Source organism: Nannobrachium achirus (assembly GCF_963921795.1).
Source record: "Nannobrachium achirus genome assembly, chromosome: 7".
Lineage (NCBI taxonomy): Eukaryota > Metazoa > Chordata > Actinopteri > Myctophiformes > Myctophidae > Nannobrachium > Nannobrachium achirus.
The window spans coordinates 2,469,535-2,489,708 of NC_137816.1; the positions used below are offsets into that span (position 1 = coordinate 2,469,535).

Genomic DNA, 20,174 nt, shown 5'->3' on the forward strand with positions numbered 1-20,174 from the left:
TGAAAACACAAATTGACATGGATCCAAAATATACTGATGCTGTCAAACAATGAAGCTATATGGAATCTATGAAAAGGTTGTGGGGGTCCCTGTTTCATCTCTCTCTCAACTAAGGGGTCCTTGGCCTGGAAAACGTGAAAACCCCTGCTCTACACTACACTACTACTACTACTACGGATACATACACAGCAGATGCCATGCAGCCTCGTCTGGGCAGCAGTGAGCAGAGAGCTGGCCACAGCAGCCAGCTCTCTCTCTCTCTCTCTCTCTCTCTCTCTCTCTCTCTCTCTCTCTCTCTCTCTCTCTCTCTCTCTCTCTCTCTCTCTCTCTCTCTCTGCAGTCTCCTCTCTTGTCCAAGCTTAAGGCAACGCCACTCTCTCCTTTCCTTCCTCCCTCCCCTCACCAATAAGCTCTATTAGCCCATCACTAATCAGATTGTAACGAGGAGACAGGGGGGTGGTGTCTGTCTGCATGCGTGTGTGTGTTTCCAAGCAAAGGGAGGCGGGAGATGCGTGGTAGCCAGACTTCACATGATGCATCATCTGTGTCCGTGTGTCTCTCTCTGTGGTTGTGTCTCTCTCTGTGTGTGTGTGTGGGACGGAGAGGAGGGAGGAGAGAGAGAGGAGAGAGGGGTGTATCCTAACAGAGAGCTCCTTTTCCCTGTTGTAGTAACCAGCCGCACACGCCGGCCGCCAGCCATTACTTCACTGCAGCAGCAATCAGACAGGCTCTGCATGCATAGAGAGAGCCAGACACTCTAACCTGTCTGTCCCCTGCTCTCTTCTCTCTCTCTCTCTCTCTCTCTCTCTCTCTCTCTCTCTCTCTCTCTCTGCTTGTTCAGCAAAGCTACCCTTCTCTCCTCCTCTCTCCTTGCTCCTCGTCACTCCTGCGGCGTTTGCTCTTTACTCCTCCTTCCTCTCTCTCTCTCTCTCTCTCTCTCTCTCTCTCTCTCTCTCTCTCTCTCTCTCTCTCTCTCTCTGCTTGAAGGGGACACCGGCCCAGCTCCTCACCAACTGATTCTGCATGACTGTCACAAAGGTAAGACTGAGCCGCTCTTATTATTATTCATTTGGACAGATGAGTAACTTTCTGTGTTTTAATATACGCTGCGGTGCTTTTTGGAGGTCAGGCTTTTTTGGTGGGACTGAAGGTTATGCTGACATGTACATTTGCATGTTGACTGATGTACCGTGTGAAGGACAGCAGATGGAGAGGGAGTGGGGGGGGGGGGGGGGGGGGGGGTGGGGGCTGTGAGGTGCCCAAGTCTCACTGCATGCTGCCCGGGCAGAGGCAAGGCTCTCTCAGGATGCTACGGGTGGTGAGAATGAGACATGATGGCAGACAGACTGTTTTCCTGCTATGATGGGACATGGCAGACAAAGTGTGTGTGGTGTGTGTGTGTGTGTGTGTGTGTTGTGTGTGTGTGTGTGTGTGTGTGTGTGTGTGTGTGTGGCGCGCGCGCGCGTGTGCGTCATTCAGACTACCATTGACCATTCATTCTTGGCTGTCAGAGTAAATAAATGATCAAACTGTATAAATCCAGAGCCATTTGGTAAGTTGGTAAGAAAGTTGACTGTCTCAAAGCGTCCTGTATGGCCAGACAGCAGCCAATTGATGTCTGCTGTGTCTGTACTGTATGTCTTTACTGTGTGTCAACTGCATGTAACATAACAATGTTCTGCCTTATAGGCACTTTGTAATTGTAACTGGCTGCTTTCTTATTGTCTGACTGCACTGGCTGTGTAAGTGTTTATGTCCTTTGTGCATGCATGCATGCGTGCGTGCTGTGCGCGCTGCGCGCACAGATGCACATGCCCGCTCATGCATACACAGTAGTATGAATGTGTGCATAGACACATCTGTGCTCCCGTTTGTACGTGCGAGTGTGCACATGGTGATGTGTCAGGTCAGATGAAAATCAGAGCGTGAAAAGCAATTGCTATGATTGCATTAAATAATCTCTCTGCATGTTACAAGCTGGCAGTCATGATGTAGGCTACTCTGCTGAGGAAAGTTATTTTTATGTTCAGATGATTTTTCAATTGATATACTTAGTGGACATTATGCGTACATCAGTGGTTCTCAACCTTTTCAGCCCACAAAGTAATCATATTTGAACTGAGGACCCCCCAAAATAAATAGCAGAACTGCAAGCTCACAATGAATGCCCAAGTTGTCTTGTAAATCATCTATTTTCGTAATTTATCACGCTTTTCCTTTCTTACTTGACAATTTTTTTTGCCAAAGCTTGACCAGTTTTTTATAGTATATGTGGGGACATCTGGGGAAGCCCCCACCGTGGCCTACAGGTTGAGAGCCACTGACTAAAGCCCTTTGCACACAGGCGCGTTTATCCGCACGAGATAAAACGGACAATTTCATTTCTTTTTAAGAAAACAAAGATTCTCTACGACCTCATGCACACCGGATCCGAATTAGCCGTGCGACGAGTGGCTGCGGCCGTGCGTTTTTTTCTCGATCAAACCCAGTTTGATTTGTGCGTCTTGTCGCATGCGGTAAAAAACTCATCACTCCTTTTATGACCTTTTGGGATCCGCAGTGCGATTCCGCACAGCATTGCACACCAAATCCAATGTGTTTCATTCATACAGCAAAACGAAAGAAAAACGCAACTGTCCTGTGTGCAAAGGGCTTAAAGCCCTTTGCACACAGGACAGTTGCGTTTTTTTTGTTTGCGGCATCAATAAAACGCATTGATTTGGTGTGCAAGGCTGTGCGGAATCGGCGCTGCGGATCCAAAAAGGAGTCATAAAAGGAGTGATGAGTTTTTTACCGCATGCGACAAGACGCCACGAATCGAACTGGTTTCGATCGAGAAAAAACGCACGGCGGCAGCCACTCGTCGCACGGCTAATTCGGAGCCGGTGTGCATGAGGTCGTAGAGAATCATTGTTTTCTTTTCAAAAAATTATATTGTCCGTTTTATCCGTGCGGTTAAACGCGCCTGTGTGCAAAGGGCTTTACTGTAGTCTTAGGGGACATCACGAGCATGAAAACCTGGGATTTCAGGCCTGGCAGTTGAGGATGGGATTGTTATTTCTATGCAGTTGCTCTGATTTGTTTTGGGTAGATTGTGTATTCTGTATCATATAATTATGAGATGATATGAAGGTCCATCACACTGAGTTACCGCACCTTTAACCTGGTAAAATGTTAGGAGTTATGGTAGAAGGGGCAGCCAGTAGCTGCAGCAGGGGCAGTAGAGCCAAAGATGGTTAATTTATGACTATACACCACCCCCGATTGGAGCCACTACAGGCAAAGCCTACATACATGGTCTCCTATAAATCTCGCGAACGTCCTGTGTTCTGTACTGGTTTAAAGTCCCGCATGAGTGTGTTGCTGGGACAGAGAAAGGTCGATAATAAAGTTGATTTCATCCTGATTTATCTCTCAGAAAAAAACTATTTAAGTATGAAAATCTTTGGACTATTGTGGTGGGCGTGTGACGATTAGGTTCAATATTTAGTTCAGTGACCACAGGGCTAAAGAATGGTTCAGAAGCTTGTGTTCACGTTTATCGGAGATGGCGTGTCTTCCATTTTTTCGTCTTGGGGTAGGGCGTCAAGAACATTGTTCACAGTTGTTTTTGAGATTCAGTGAGATTGAGACCAGGAGTGCTCATTTTTGAGGTGGAGCAAGCGGTGCCTCCTGCCCATAAGCTGAACTACAAAAACAAGCACTCTGGTCCCAATCTCAAAACACTGTAACACACACACACACACACACACACACACACACACACACACACACACACACACACACACACACACACACACACAACACACACACACACACACACACACACACACACACACACACCACACACACCACACACACACACACACACACACACACACACATATATATATATATATATATATATATATATATATATATATATATAGATACATACATACATACATACATACATACATACATACATATATATATATATGTATATAATATATATATATATACAGCTTTTGTGTCTCCTCATGCTGTAGATGGCAACATGCTATTGATCCCCGATTATTGATTGAAATGTTAACAAGCAAAACAATAATCTGTTATGTGTCAGTCATAGCATTTGTGTACGGATGTGTTATGTACTATGCAGTTGAGTGCAGTGTGTGTGTGTGTGTGTGTGTGTGTGTGTGTGTGTGTGTGTGTGTGTGTGTGTGTGTGTGTGTGTGTTTTCTCTATTACGAACTAAGCCGAAAATGATGCGTTAGTCTACATGTCTGTGGCTGTGTGCACTCTGCACTGCCCTTACAGCTCAGTGCCCAGCAATCCTCTTATCAATTAACAGAGAGAGAGAGAGAGAAGAGAGAGAGAGAGAGAGAGAGAGAGAGAGAGAGAGAGAGAGAGATAGGGAGGGAGGGAGGAGGGAGGGAGGAGAGAGAGAGACAGAGAGACAGAGAGAGGGAGCAAGAGAGAGAGACAGAGAGAGATCAAAAATTAGCACACAAGACCTCTCGTGCCCTAACCTGGTTCTAAATAGATGACCTACTGTGCTGTATTCACAGGACAATGTCCTAATTACAATAACTTTAAATCCATACACATGTATTGAACACTCATTACAGTATATCCCACCTATACGGTCAGGGGGTTAAAGTATAATCCGATTTTCAGACAAACACTGAAACTTACAAATCATTCATGTATACAGTATATACGCAGTAAAAGTGCTCATTTAACCCTGAAAGTGTACAAATGCGCGAACCGCAAAGTTAAATGAACGTTTGCGATTACTTTCACACTGATGGGCCTGCGTGTGAAATAAGGAGTGTGTGGTTGGTGCGTGCTGTGCACGTTAGTGCCACAGCTTACATTAGACCAGAGGTCTTCAATATTTTTCATCCAAAGGACCCCCTAGCTGAGAGAAAGATGAAGCAGGGACCCCCACTATATATTGCATGCATGCAACTGTGTTGCAGACTAAACTTGTTCATACTGTAGATATCCTACATACACCCTTAAAACCCTCAATATATAGTCAATGTCAGGTTGATTAAACCGTTGTACTTGGTCTGCGCTGCTAGTCGCTCAAATACGTGGCTTTGTGTTTTTGTCCATGATATGACCATGTACTGTCCATGCAAAATGGGACAGGCATCAAATGATTATTACGTAACTGTATGTCCCTTTTCTGATTGGACAATATAATGATGAGACGTCATGTGGGTCTATCATCATCATCATCATCATGATCATCAGCAGCATTCCTCACTTCACACTGGTGTGATTGAACACGTTATTCCAACCAGTTCCTTTCCCTCCATCAAGCACCCCGGCTGGCAGGGGGAGGGCATTATTGAGACCAGGATTACTGCTTGTTTTTTTTGTGAGGGTATCAACCCTAGAGACACGGGGAGAACATGCAAACTCCACACAGAAAGGCCCTATCACCGACCCCACCCTAGGGTGTGGGCGCTGATGATCAAAGGAGAAACACGCCCTCATTCAGCACCCACAGCGTCCCCCGGCGGGGAATCGAACCCAGGACCTTCTAGCTGTGAGGCGAAGCGCTAACCAATGCGCCACCGTGCCCCCTATAACCTTCACTTCTGCAGGCTTTTTTGCACGGCATCTTTGTTCCCTCTTTGCCTACACCAACGGAAAGGAGTGGAAATAAGACACAAAAGAGGAGAAGAAACCAACTGTCTTGTGGATGAATGGAAGTATCCACAAAATACATGCTTCTAAAACAGCAGTTAATCATGTGAAATCAAAGAGATAATGTTTCTGTGGCAGCAGTAAAGAGACCAGTGATCTGTGCTAATGGCTCTGCCTAGCGACAGCGTGGATGTCACCTTGGGAAGTGTGCTGACGGGGCTAAATGGCCTGAGTGCTCACAGCAGCATGGCTAAATGTCCTGTGCAGGGCTGTACGTGTGTATCTGTGTGTACATGCTGGGCCCCTGATTCGGCCCGGGAAAAAGAGTTGGAGAGGCCCTCATTGCGCGCGTCAAAAGACAAATAAAGTGTCCAATAGAACCAGCTAGCTAAGCTGTCGCGCCGCAGTGCATCTACATAGGTGGTGCACTTCTTGCCTTTCCTGGCTTTGCCCTGGGTTGACTCCCATAGTAGTCTGGGATCACTTCACTTTTCGGGTTTGTAACCGGTCTGGAGCGGAAACCACAAAACGTCATGTTGTAGTACTCAAGGACTACAATTTGGCCAGAACTATCCACCGGAAACAGTTTTAACCCCAAATAATTCCCCTGCGCTCAAGGACATACTTTTAGGGCCTACCTAATAAACTCCTCGATGCGGAGTAGTTTTGCTTTTGAAAAATTAGTTTGGTATATGCATGTTTTAGTCCAACTTTTAGCGACCGGCAAGACCACACTAGGCTACTCGAGCATTTTAATAGGGATTGGGGAAACAAACAGTGGGAACCAAATCAAAGCGACGCCGCTTCTTCTAGTGGTTTCCGCGCTTTAGGCGGAAACCAAACGGTCTGTTGTGAACGAACACCAGGCTCTCTCCCGGGAGAAAGCCTGGTAGGCGAGGTTACTCCCATAGTGTCAGTTGGCTTGCCACTTGTTCCGGGTGCCTGACTGACGTAGTACCCTGCCAGCCTCATTCCATAACCAGAAAATGAAAAGCATGTGAAGTGAATGAAGCATGCTCCTCCACTGAACCTCCACTCTCCTTGTAGATGTGCTATTTCCAAATTTTTGGAATAATAAAAAAACTAAACGTAACAATACAAATTTTGTGTGGGGCTACCTTGTTGAGCGTGCCAGTCCAGTGAGGGATGTCACAACCCCCCACCCCCACCCCATCCCATATATTCTCGCGTAGCCAGACAACTATTCCACAATCTCCGAATGCTATATAGAGTCTGGAACGGCAGCTCCCGAACGGCGAGTATCGGAAGTAGCCAGTGCTGCACTGAACTGTAGTCCCATTGGAAACATAACAGAAGCACAATAGCTCAGACAAAGTCATTCGAGCAGCGTATTCTTGTTATGGGTGTATAGTTTAATAAAACGTTTGAAAACATCATGGAGGTAACACCAATAACAACAGAGAAAGTCGAAATAACCCCCCCCCCCCCCCCCCCCCCCAGAAATATTGAAAGGAGACTTAACGCTTCCAGTAGGACATGTTATTGCTACTGCACCAAGGGAGCAGGTGCGTCACATCCGCTTTATCTCGCACTCATTGTTTCTATTTCCGTTTGCCAGACTGTATGCCGGGAGCATTTGCCCAAATCGCGGAGGCAACAGTCTGGCCTCGCGAGACTACTTCCCATCCCATCAGGACCCTTGAAAGAAGGGACAGAGGAAAGAGGTGCTGGCAGAGAATCAGCATAAAGACTAAAGGAGTGAATGGAGGGGTTGCAAATTCTGCGAAATACTGAGTACACACTGACTGGCAGACATACTGTAGCTTGCTGATTGGCATGAGGGGAGGAGGAGGACGTGAACCACTTGAACCCCAGTATCCCTATTCTTTTTTAGGGGGAAAAGGCAAATCTACAAGCTCACACCGTGTCTCAGCTATTTTCAGCAAAGAGATTTGGTGTGCATAAGGCGTACCAAGGTGCAGAGACAACTGTACAACAAATCAGGTTTACTAATGTAAGTATAGAGCAGGGTTCCCCGATTAGTTTTCCCCAAGGGCCGAATTATGTCTAGGGTACCAAGCTGAGGGCCACAGCATTGCAGGAGGCGACCGTGGTTTTCCCACTACTCCAGTGACAGTTCAGATATCGTCGTTGTCGGGTGAAAATCTTGTATGTCCAAAACCGTTTGTTTTGCATTTATCATTTTAAAAACGATTTAAACTAGTGAAAACAGCCGATCTACAAGATATACTAGTGTTGTTGCTGCTCTTATAGCACCATTATTACTGGGGTTGGTGGGGGCCAGACAGTAGCCCCCGCGGCCGCAAATGGCCCGCGGGCCGCCTATTGGGGAACCCTGGTATAGAGGGTTAATTAGTCTTTCCTCCCTGCTGAGCATCAGTTGTCCCAATGAGAGTGTGTGTGCGTGCGTGGGTGCGTGCGTGCGTGCATGCGTGCGTGCGCGTCCGTGCGTGTGTTATTCAGACTACCATTCACCGTTCTCAGCTGGCAGAGTAAATAGATGATCAAAGTGCATACAGTTGTGCTTGAATTTATTCAACCCCCTCTGACAAATTTGTTCATTAGTGTAGCCACTCTTCCTTTGACTTAGAACTTGTCAACTATGCTCAAAACTGTACTTTTTGGAACATTCAGTGTCTTTGCAATTGTTTTATATCCTTTTCCTTTTTTTTTTTACAAAGCAATAATCTCTTCTCTGAACTTTTCTGACCATTCTTTAGATTTAGCCATATTTTTTACTTCACTAATCCCAGTCAACAAGTCGACAAACTTCTAGTCAGGCCAGATTACACATCTGATGCAACTATTTAAGCCCTTGATTAGTCGATTGCAGTTGATTACAGATGTTTTCAGGTGTAATTAAGAGTTGAATAATTGAAAGTCAAAGTGGCGTTGAAAGTGGCATTTAGCATTGAATTTGAAAAAAAAAAAGTTACTTTTAGTTTTGAGCTATTTATATTGTTCTTGTATGATTTATGTATTTCATTCAGTTGTCAGTTTGTGAATTTTGACAATAAACCAGATTTGCAGAGAGAGAGAGGTAAATCCAGAGCCATTAGGTTAGAGAGTTTACTGCCTTAAAGCGTCCTGTAAGGTCAGACATCAGCCGTGTTGTGAGCCGGGCTCTAATCTCTTTAGCCGCATGGCTCAGACAGACTGCAACAACCTGCACACCATGCACTCACATTGGTTTGTTTGGGTGTTGGAGGAGTGTCACAAATGATCATGATACTCATGAAAGCTTTCTCTAAATTGAAAATAAATTTGTCATATTGTTAAAAAAAAAGAAGTGTGACTGATACAAATACAGAAATATGACTTCATGTAGGCCCACACACACACACACACACACACACACACACACACACACACACACACACACACACACACACACACACACACACACACACACACACACACACACACACACACGTTATTATGAAATGTACACATCCAAATTGTGCTGCAATAATGCTGCACATGGTTTTGAATCAATGGAGAGTGACAGCTCTCTATATATATTATATATATATATATATATATATATGTGGATGCATGCGTACATATACATACATACATACATACAGGTACATACATACACACACACATACATACGTAACGGAGGTGATCCCCTCGATCCCTTCGAACCCGGGTCTCCCGCGTGAAAGTCCAATATCTTAACCATCACTCCAAAGGGATATCCCTATGGAACGAGAGCAGATACCCCCCTTTGACCTCCTCCTACGGGGAAGCCGTAGGAGGAGGTCAAAGGGGGGTGAGTGTGGCGGAGAGAGTCGCGGAGAGAGTGTGGCGGAGAGAGTAGCAGCCCCAGCCTGAAGCCTCAAAAGTCTAGTATTTGCTCTCGTTCCATAGGGATGTCCCTTTGGAGTGATAGTTAAGATATTGGACTTTCACGCGGGAGACCCGGGTTCAAAGCCGGGTGGGGAGGTTCGGATCACCTCCGTTACACATACATACATACATACATACATACATACATAGGCTATATTCTAAAGTGTTGTTAAGTGTGATTGAGCCACCAAGCCCATATTGAGAGATAAATGTGCCAGGCATATGGTAGAAGGGAAAGGGATCGATTGTCCAGAGGACAATGGCAGGAAGATTAGAGGATTGTCTGAGGCAGGACACATTCCCACATCCCAAGGGACCACTGAAGGAAGGAGGTCAGGGAAGATAACCTTTTAGTCAGACACACTTATTATACAGAAGCCACAGAAGTCACAAATAATACAGTTTTTGTGATATGCCGTGTTACTTTTGACAGCACATTTTGATTTAGTTTTAGTCATAGTATTTAGCATAAAACTTAATTTAGTTTCAGTCATATTTTAGTCATATGGAATGTTTTATGTCTACAGTTGATTTTAATAAAATATCTGGCTTCGTAATGCCTTGGTTGAATGCTGAAATTACCGATCTACAAGCTAGATAGATACCTTTATTATCCCATCCCAAGCTTGTAGCTACAAGCTACAAGCTCACAACGTGTCATGCTGTGACACCACATTGTGAGCTAATAGAACCTGCTATTTTCAAACATACCATTCATACCAACCAAACATAAAATTGTCTTTTAGTTCTACTGGATCTCTTCTCCACTAGTCTCTCCCTAATAATTTAGTCCGTTTTTATTTGTTGACAAAATTGTCAATATTGTCATCATAGTTTTTATTCAGTTTTCGTCTGTGAAAATAGGTAGTCGAAGAACACCTTTTGACATATTTTAGTTGACAAAATGAACACTGATGATATGCTTAGCCAGTATTAGTCGGGGGCCTAAGGGAGATGACATGGTAATCTCGCGCTAATTAGTCTAAAAGTGCGAAATTTTGCACAGATGTAGCGCAGGGTATGCTCTAATGATGTAGCTAGGGCGCCCGAGTTGGCGACCTTCGGGGTCGCCACAGCGGCCAAATCAAGTTGGGCTCCCATCGACTTTCTATACAGGAGGAAAATACCCAGAAAAAAGGGTATGTTTTTCTATTATGTTTGTATGTTTTTAAGTTGGATGAGAGGGGTCTAACTAGGGGTTTGTAATGATGCTGAATCCATTGCAAGCATTTGTTTTGCACAAAAAACATTCCTTGGGCTACAAATGGCCTCAGAGAACGATGGTCTTGATGAAAAGTGATGAGTCATCACTTTTCAGAGTTTTTTGGGTGTTTTCTGGAGCTGTGGTGACCCCGAAGGTCGCCGACTCAGGCGCCCTAGCTAAATCATTAGAGCATACCCTGGGCTACATCTGTGCAAAATTTGGCGCTTTTAGACTGATTAGCACGAGAAAAAAAACCCTAAGGCCTCCGACTAACATGAATGCTCACCCATACATGCATCGTTTTCGGAGGCCATTTAGGAATGTTTTTTGTGCAAAACAAATGCTTGCAATGGATTCAGCATGATGACAAACCCCTAGTTAGACCCCTCAGATCCTACTTAAAAACCCAGAAAAAAAAATGTTTTTCTGGGTATTTTCCTCCTGTATAGAAAGTCAATGGGAGCCCAACTTGATGTGGCCGCTGTGGCGACCCCGAAGGTCGCCGACTCGGGCGCCCTAGCTAAATCATTAGAGCATACCCTGGGCTACATCTGTGCAAAATTTTGCACTTTTAGACTGATTAGCACGAGATATCCTTACGGCCCCCGACTATATGCAATTACAGCATGCTGCTGTGCTGTTGTCAGAGAGAACTGGCAGCACAGCTCTAGCACATCAGGGAACAAACAGCATGGGATGTCCTGTTCTCATCTGCTGGGGGTTTCTCTGTGTGTGTCTTTGTACAGTATGTGCACGTGTGTAGTGTACATGTGTGTCTGTGCTCTTTTGTGTGAGCTGTGTGTGCGCGTGTGCCCTAACTTTATAACCACATGAACCCTACACTACAGTGTCCCTATTTTGGGGTTGAACGTTCTGGGGTGATGTGCTATTTTCAGTCAAGATATTATTAAGTGCAGAGGGGGGAAAAGGTATAGACCACTGTTTCCCAAACACTGGGTCGGGACCCATATGTGGGTCGCGGACCAATTTTTATGGGGTTGCAAGTAAATATCCACTTTATTTTTAAGAGAAAAAGAAAAGATCTTCAATTAAAGACACATTTTGTCATTTTTCTAAATAATTTCATAAATAAATACCCCAAATCTAAGAAATTCCACAAATTGCAGATCAACAAGCACATAACGTGGCGCAAAGTGCCGCGTTATGAGCTTATAGGTCTGCTGTTTTTATTAGTTTGGGTCCCAGGCAAACGTCTGATCTCTCTTTTGGGTCACAAGCTGAAAAGTTAGGGAACCACTGGTATAAACCACTGGGCGACTCTCCAGTCAACGGTTTGGTTAAGTGTCTGTTGTGTGCAGGTGTGGAACAGAAATGTTTGGTGGCAGACACATCACGTGCCACGTGGGTGGATGGATACCTTATAAATAGACAAAGAGGATATACGCATATGGTGTGAAACCATGCATCGTAGGCAGTGATACAGAACAAACCTGCTCATCTGTTGATGTTAAAAGTGCACTTGTGCAATGTGCATGTGTGTGACCTGTGTGTGGGTGTTTGTATGCATCCCAGCATGCATTAAAGGCACAGAGGGCAACCCAAAGTGCACACAGCTTTGTGAGTAGGTGTACTGTACTGTATATAGCGTAAAGAGTATATATGTGTGTGCATGTGCAAGTGCTTGTGTGTGTGTGTGTGTGTGTGTGTGTGTGTGTGTGTGTGTGTGTGTGTGTGTGTGTGTGTGTGTGTGTGTGTGTGTGTGTGTGTGTGTGTGTGTGTGTGTGTGTGTGTGCGTGCGTGCGTGCGTGCGCGTGTGTGTGTGTGCGTGCGTGGGAAAAATAAAGTGGATATTTACTTTCCAGAGGTGGAAATGAAGTCTTACTTGAGTAAAAGTATCAATACTGCAATATAGAAAATATCTGTTACAAGTAAAAGTCTTGAATTCAAAATGTACTAGAGTAAACTACAAAAGTATTGGCTTGAAAATGTACATAAAGTACCTAAAGTAAAAGTACAAAATGTGCTGCGACCCATTGTGAGTTTGTAGGTCGACTATTTTCAATTAGCCTAGGTATGAAGTAGGGCTTAAGTGGATTATGTTTTATAATGTATCATTTATATCTGCAAAGTAACTAGTAACTAAAGTTTTCAAATAAATGTAGTGGAGTAAAGAAAGTGGAAATTGGAACTACTCAAGTAAAGTACAAATACCTCAAAATGTGCTTAGTTACTTTACACCACTGCCCATTAGACTTCATTTCAAAGCATAGCTAACAGAAAACCCTGCAGCTCGCAGCTGCTCCCCAACAAAAGATAAAAGTAGTAAGAAAAAAGAAATACAGTGCTTTTTCTATGAAATCGCATCTCAATGCCCTGTGGCGAAGCTACACAGGAGAGCAAATACAGGCCGGCCCATGCATCGATCGTTGCCCCGAGTTACCCCACGGTCAGGTCCCGTTTGGCTTTAAGTCCGTTAGGACTTAAGGGGAAGCTTTAATGGCCTCTATGGGACCGCTTAGTGCAGGAGACTGACCCCTCCAGAAGGTTGGGGTCAGGGGCGTCACAAGGGGTAGGAAAGTGGGACTGAGTTACCAGGGCCCAAGGTGGAGGGGCCCTAGTAACTTTAGCTATTGAAAAATAGCAGATATACAAGCTCACAGCGTGGCACCGAGTGCCACGCTGCGAGCTTGTAGATCTGCTATTTTTGAAAAGTCGTGAAAATGTGTGCAAATCTTTGAATATATGTATTTTTTAAGCGAACATTTGTAACTCAAATTTTGCTTCTGGGGGGTCCCTGGAACTAAATATTTTGAGATGGGGGTCCGTGGCAAAATACATATAATTTTGGGGGTCCTTCACATGAAAAAGTTTGAGCATCACTGACATGGAAACATAGGTTTCTTGCACACATTTTCACAATTTTTCGAAAATAGCAGATCTACAAGCTCGCAGTGCGGCACTCGGTGCCGCGCTGTGAGCTTGTATATCTGCTATTTTTCAATAGTTAACATTCATGGGGGGCCCACAGTGAATCCTTGTACCCAGGGCCCAGAATTTGGTGTGACGCCCCTGGTTGGGGTCACCCAGCCCTCTGGCTGCCAAAGAGGACCCCCAAGCCAAAATACCGTGGGGAGTTATAAGAAATAGTTAATTGAATTCTGTTTGACATTCGGGGCAATATCTGCAGCGTGTATAGCAAACAGGCACGACTATTCTGGACGTGCCAATGAGGCATTTGGCAAGCTTCGAGGCACGGCAAAGAAATCGTATACGGAACAATTTGTAGATTTCTGAATACACCCTTGATTGGATGGCTGCGTTTCGCACGGCAACGGCTAAAACGGTCCGGTTTTTAGTTTTTTTTTTGGTTGGATACCACAGGCACAGCTGTGTGCCAGGGCTTAAGAGGAGGGAGGAATGGAGAAGGATGGTTGGGGGGGAGGCGGATGGGGGGAGTAGGAGAGAGCAAGGTGGGGGGTTGGACTTTGGAGTGCCCTCTTATTTTGTTGTTCCTTCAGACACCAGCGAAAAAGCTCCAAACCAGCCCTCCAGAGAGTCACTATAGTGATGAACGACCGCTCCCCTAGCGACTGACACACATGCATGCTTTGACGGGGCACATGCACAGTCTGCACACAGACACACACACACACACACACACACACACACACACCTACACACACATACACCTACACACACACGCCGCGGCCATTTACTGTACGTGTGTGCGCAGATTTGCGCCTCTGTAACAAAGGCTTTACGTTCACACAAGCGTAATATATGAATTCTTACATTTCAAAGCAGTCAGTCTGTTAGGTGTGTTTGCAATTAGGCGTCTGCAAAACCCTAATTATGAAGGGAGGCTAGTGCTGTTCCAACATGAGCCACACACACACATGGCTGGAGCCTGAGAGCTATTTTCAAAGTGTTTATGGTATAGCTTGGGCTGTTAACTGTTTAGCCATTAAGACTGAGCGAGGCGAACTCATTGACAACGGTCTTGTGCCAGTGAATATCTTGTTTTGTTTATAAAAGATCATTTTAAGGTAAATGGTGTTTTTTGTTTATTTTATCAACCGAACACATTAAAATCACATTTCTTACAGATATAGATCCAAGCGTAAATATGCACACCCCAGAAACTCTGGGGCCATCTGCATGCATGTGCACACATTCTTAGCTTAGGGCACCTCGCCCACAATAAATCTCCACTGAGTGATTCAGACCGTTGGCTATTTATCAAGCTTAATGTCTACTCGCACACTCACACACACTCACACACACTCACACACACTCACACAGAGCAGACAGACACATTATACGGAGAACTGAATCACTTGCCTAGCAACCCAGGAGGTTGGGCGGCCGCTTGGGAGCCTTAAGGTTCCCAGTTCGATCCCGGGCCCCCCCAGAGTTGGTGTTGAAGTGTCCTTGAGCAAGACTCTGAACCCCTAATTAGGGGATGGAGCTCGAAATAAGGGTCCACTACAAACTCGATAACACATTTATTGAGTACCCGGTATCAATAAGCTTTGGGCTCATCAAGCCTGTTATCGAGCATAGCATAATATTTGTTACTTTTGTCAATTGAGTACCTGAGACGAATAACAAGTCTAAGTCTAAGATATTGTTTTGATTTACCAGACTGTAAACCACAAACTAGAAGTTTTTAATCTCTTAAAGTCTTAATGTACTCCCTCTCATTTTGTTGAATTAGATTTTGTTTTTACTTAACTCATATATACCAGTAAGACTCCCTAATCGGGAGATAAGCGACCGTTGGTCGCTTATCTCCACAAATATCACAACCTCCACCTCTCACGTCATACGGGTAGCCATAGTTACACCTGGAATGTTGAATCTCCATATATGGAGATAACCTACGCATCACACAAAGTCTGACCTCACCAGCCCATACTTGGGCATGGACGACTTATATCTCCATATACGGAGATGGCCATATATGGAGATACGATGACATCACAGAGTCCACAGCTGATGATGTGGCGTGATGTCATACAATACACAAACAAGCCCTATATAAAGGGGCAATTCTCACCAGGGAAGAGAGCATTGCCTGGAATGTTGAATCTCCATATATGGAGATAACCTACGCATCACACAAAGTCTGACCTCACCAGCCCATACTTGGGCATGGACGACTTATATCTCCATATACGGAGATGGCCATATATGGAGATACGATGACATCACAGAGTCCACAGCTGATGATGTGGCGTGATGTCATACAATACACAAACAAGCCCTATATAAAGGGGCAATTCTCACCAGGGAAGAGAGCATTGCCTGGAATGTTGAATCTCCATATATGGAGATAACCTACGCATCACACAAAGTCTGACCTCACCAGCCCATACTTGGGCATGGACGACTTATATCTCCATATACGGAGATGGCCATATATGGAGATACGATGACATCACAGAGTCCACAGCTGATGATGTGGCGTGATGTCATACAATACACAAACAAGCCCTATATAAAGGGGCAATTCTCACCAGGGAAGAGAGCATTGCCTGGAATGTTGAATCTCCATATATGGAGATAACCTACGCATCACACAAAGTCTGACCTCACCAGCCCATACTTGGGCATGGACGACTTATATCTCCATATACGGAGATGGCCATATATGGAGATACGATGACATCACAGAGTCCACAGCTGATGATGTGGCGTGATGTCATACAATAAACAAACAAGCCCTATATACTGATGCGATACGATGACATCACAGAGTCCACAGCTGATGATGTGGCGTGATGTCATACAATAAACAAACAAGCCCTATGTCGCTTATCTCCACAAATATCACAACCTCCACCTCTCACGTCATACGGGTAGCCATAGTTACACCTGGAATGTTGAATCTCCATATATGGAGATAACCTACGCATCACACAAAGTCTGACCTCACCAGCCCATACTTGGGCATGGACGACTTATATCTCCATATACGGAGATGGCCATATATGGAGATACGATGACATCACAGAGTCCACAGCTGATGATGTGGCGTGATGTCATACAATACACAAACAAGCCCTATATAAAGGGGCAATTCTCACCAGGGAAGAGAGCATTGCCTGGAATGTTGAATCTCCATATATGGAGATAACCTACGCATCACACAAAGTCTGACCTCACCAGCCCATACTTGGGCATGGACGACTTATATCTCCATATACGGAGATGGCCATATATGGAGATACGATGACATCACAGAGTCCACAGTTGATGATGTGGCGTGATGTCATACAATACACAAACAAGCCCTATATAAAGGGGCAATTCTCACCAGGGAAGAGAGCATTGCCTGGAATGTTGAATCTCCATATATGGAGATAACCTACGCATCACACAAAGTCTGACCTCACCAGCCCATACTTGGGCATGGACGACTTATATCTCCATATACGGAGATGGCCATATATGGAGATACGATGACATCACAGAGTCCACAGCTGATGATATGGCGTGATGTCATACAATAAACAAACAAGCCCTATATACTGATGCGATACAATGACATCACAGAGTCCACAGCTGATGATGTGGCGTGATGTCATACAATAAACAAACAAGCCCTATATACTGATGCGGAGATATGAGCAGGGCAAAGGTGTGACGTGTGACGTGTGACGTGTGACCGACCGACCGACCGACCGACGGACGGACGGACGGACGGCCGGTGGAGGTTTTCATAGTAAACTGCTCCCTGACGGTCGCAATTAGGAATTATAAGACACTAACGGGCGGCCCAGCGTCTAGTCGGCGACCTGGCCAACTCGGGAACGATGTAAATAGGGAATGAATGCCCCACCCTTTAATGCAAACCCCATTATACCTGTTGTCATAGGACCCGTTTTGACCATCTGTTTGCCTGTGTCCATTTATGCCCATATATGGAGATCACTGCAGATATAGTTCTGGGTCCATTTTATGCCCATATGCCCATATATGGAGATATCTGTCTATTTGCGTCCATTTTATGCCCATATATGGAGATCTCTGTATCTGTCTGTCTGTGTCCCTTTATGCCCGTATATGGAGATATCTGTTTATCTGCGTCCATTTTATGCCCATATATGAGATCTCTGTCGCTTTTTGTTTGTTTCTTCTTTAAGCAGAATACACAGCCTGCTTAAATCTGCATCATTCAAGTCATCCTCCCAGTCCCACGCTTTGTCGCTTGTCTTATGTTTGTCTTTGTCTCTTTTATTTTCTTTTTTGGAGCGGACCCCATGAATGCCCCACCCTTTAATGCAAACCCCAATATACCTGTTGTCATAGGACCCGTTTTGACCATCTGTTAGCCTTTGTCCCCACCCTTTAATGCAAACCCCAATATACCTGTTGTCATAGGACCCGTTTTGACCATCTGTTTGCCTTTGTCCCCTTATGCCCATATATGGAGATCTCTGCACACACAGTACCGGTTGCGGAAAACTCTGATGTCAGACATCAGCTGCCCATTCGGGGATTCATTTTATGCCCATATCTGGAGAACGCGCGTGCCGGTGGGAAGAACGGTTCTCGAGATTCACATACATACATACACATTCAGAGATTTTTTGTTGACTCATGTGGCGTACGTGATGTCAGAGCCTTTTTTGAAGTGATGTCACAATGAGTCAGCGATTGTGCCGATTTCCTCAGGAACAGCCTGATGTCAACAATCAGCTCCGCCATCTGTTTACCTGGGTCAATTTATGTCCATATATGGATATATCATACCCATATGGAGATATCTGTATGTCTGCGTCCATTTTATGCCCATATTTGGAGATATCTGTATCTGTCTGTCTGTGTCCCACCCTTTAATGCAAACCCCATTATAACTGTTGTCATAGGACCCGTTTTGACCATCTGTTTGCCTGGGTCCATTTATGCCCATATATGGATTTATCATGCCCATATGGAGATATCTGTATGTCTGCATCCATTTTATGCCCATATTTGGAGATCTCTGTATCTGTCTGTCTGTGTCCCTTTTATGCCCATATATGGAGATCTCTTCCCTTCGGGCGGCCAATCGTCTAGTCGGGGACCTGCCTACTCGGGAACGATGTAAATAGGGAATGAATGCCCCACCCTTTAACGCAAACCCCATTTATTTATTTTATTTAGTTTGTCAGCGTCCATTTTATGCCCATATATGGATATCTCTGTATCTGTCTGTCTTCATCTTGAGCAGTATACACAGCCTCTTTGCTTTGCCACCTGTGGGGAATGATGCCCCTCTACCCATGGTTCGGTTACGTCATACTGATGACATTCAATACGTAATCATGGCATTTTTTGTTGACTCATGTGGCGTACGTGATGTTTGCCCATATATGGATATCTCTGTATCTGTCTGTCTTCATCTTGAGCACAATGAGTCAGCGACCATCTGTTTGCCTGTTTGTCTTTGAGTCAGCAGAAGTGATGTCAGAATGCCCATATGCCCATATATGTAGATCTCTGTCATAGGAGTGTGGGGTCATGTGGTGTACGTGATGTCAGAGCCTTTTATGAAGTGATGTCACAATGAGTCAGCGCTTGCGCCGATTTCCTCCGGAACAGCCTGATGTCAACAACAGTCTAAGTCCGTACAAGCAATATTCAGCAGACAACGGGAGCAGATAACATTAAAACTGACAATTAAACAAAATGTCTGGTAAATCCAAAAATATATATATTCAAAAAAATTCAAATATGGACTTAAACTGTTATTCGTCTCAGGTACTCAATTGTCATCTTCATAGATGGTGGTCAGCCACAAACCACAGTCAACAGAATTTGTCATCTCACTTCTTTCAACAAAATATTAGAAAACTCTCAATATTGGGCTTGTTAAAAGCCAGGCTCAATTAGCAGGATCGATAAGGTGCTCATTGTCAATCAGGGGCGAAATTTGATCTTATTCTGCATGGGTTTTCAGATCAAAAGGGCCCTGTACTGCCGTGAGGGACCCCTGATATATTGGAAATGACAAAATACTTATCGTCGTTGTCGGGTGTAAACCTCTTATCTCCAAGTTTCAAATTTGTATGTTCTTTCGCAAAGCAAAGCCCTGCTTCACCATACAAGGCTGTCGCACAAAAATAGTGAAAACAGCAGATCTACAAGCACACAACGCCTCGCGGTGCGAGGCGTTGTGTGCTTGTAGATCAGCTGTTTTCACTAGTTTAAATCATTTTTAAAATGAAAAATGCAAAATGAATGGTTTTGGACATACAAGGTTTTCACCCGACAACGACGATATAATAGCCTATGAATTTATAATACTGTCCCCAGTAGGGGGGCCCTTGGGTTTATTAAACCCATCAACCCTATACAAATTACGCTTGTGTTGTCAATAAAAATGAAGGAGCTCCATTCCTACCCCTAATTGCTCCTGATGAGCAGGTTGGTGCCTTGCATGGTTTCCTCCGCCATCGGTGTGTGAATGCGTGTGTGAATGTGTGAATGTAATGACAATCATTGGATAAAGGCGCTATATACCGTATAAATGCATTTACCACTG

At 44.6% G+C, this 20,174-nt stretch overlaps 1 protein-coding gene across 1 annotated transcript in view; it reads left to right on the forward strand.

The window, feature by feature from the left end:
- Positions 1–1,004: 1,004 nt before the first annotated feature.
- The window catches only part of coro2ba (coronin, actin binding protein, 2Ba), an 87,943-nt gene continuing 68,773 nt past the window's right edge, over positions 1,005–20,174 (forward strand). The window contains exon 1 of the mRNA XM_080730698.1: positions 1,005–1,038. Coding sequence (XP_080586824.1) covers positions 1,024–1,038 — 15 coding nt within the window. The 5' untranslated portion in view covers positions 1,005–1,023. The remainder of the gene's footprint in view (positions 1,039–20,174) is intronic.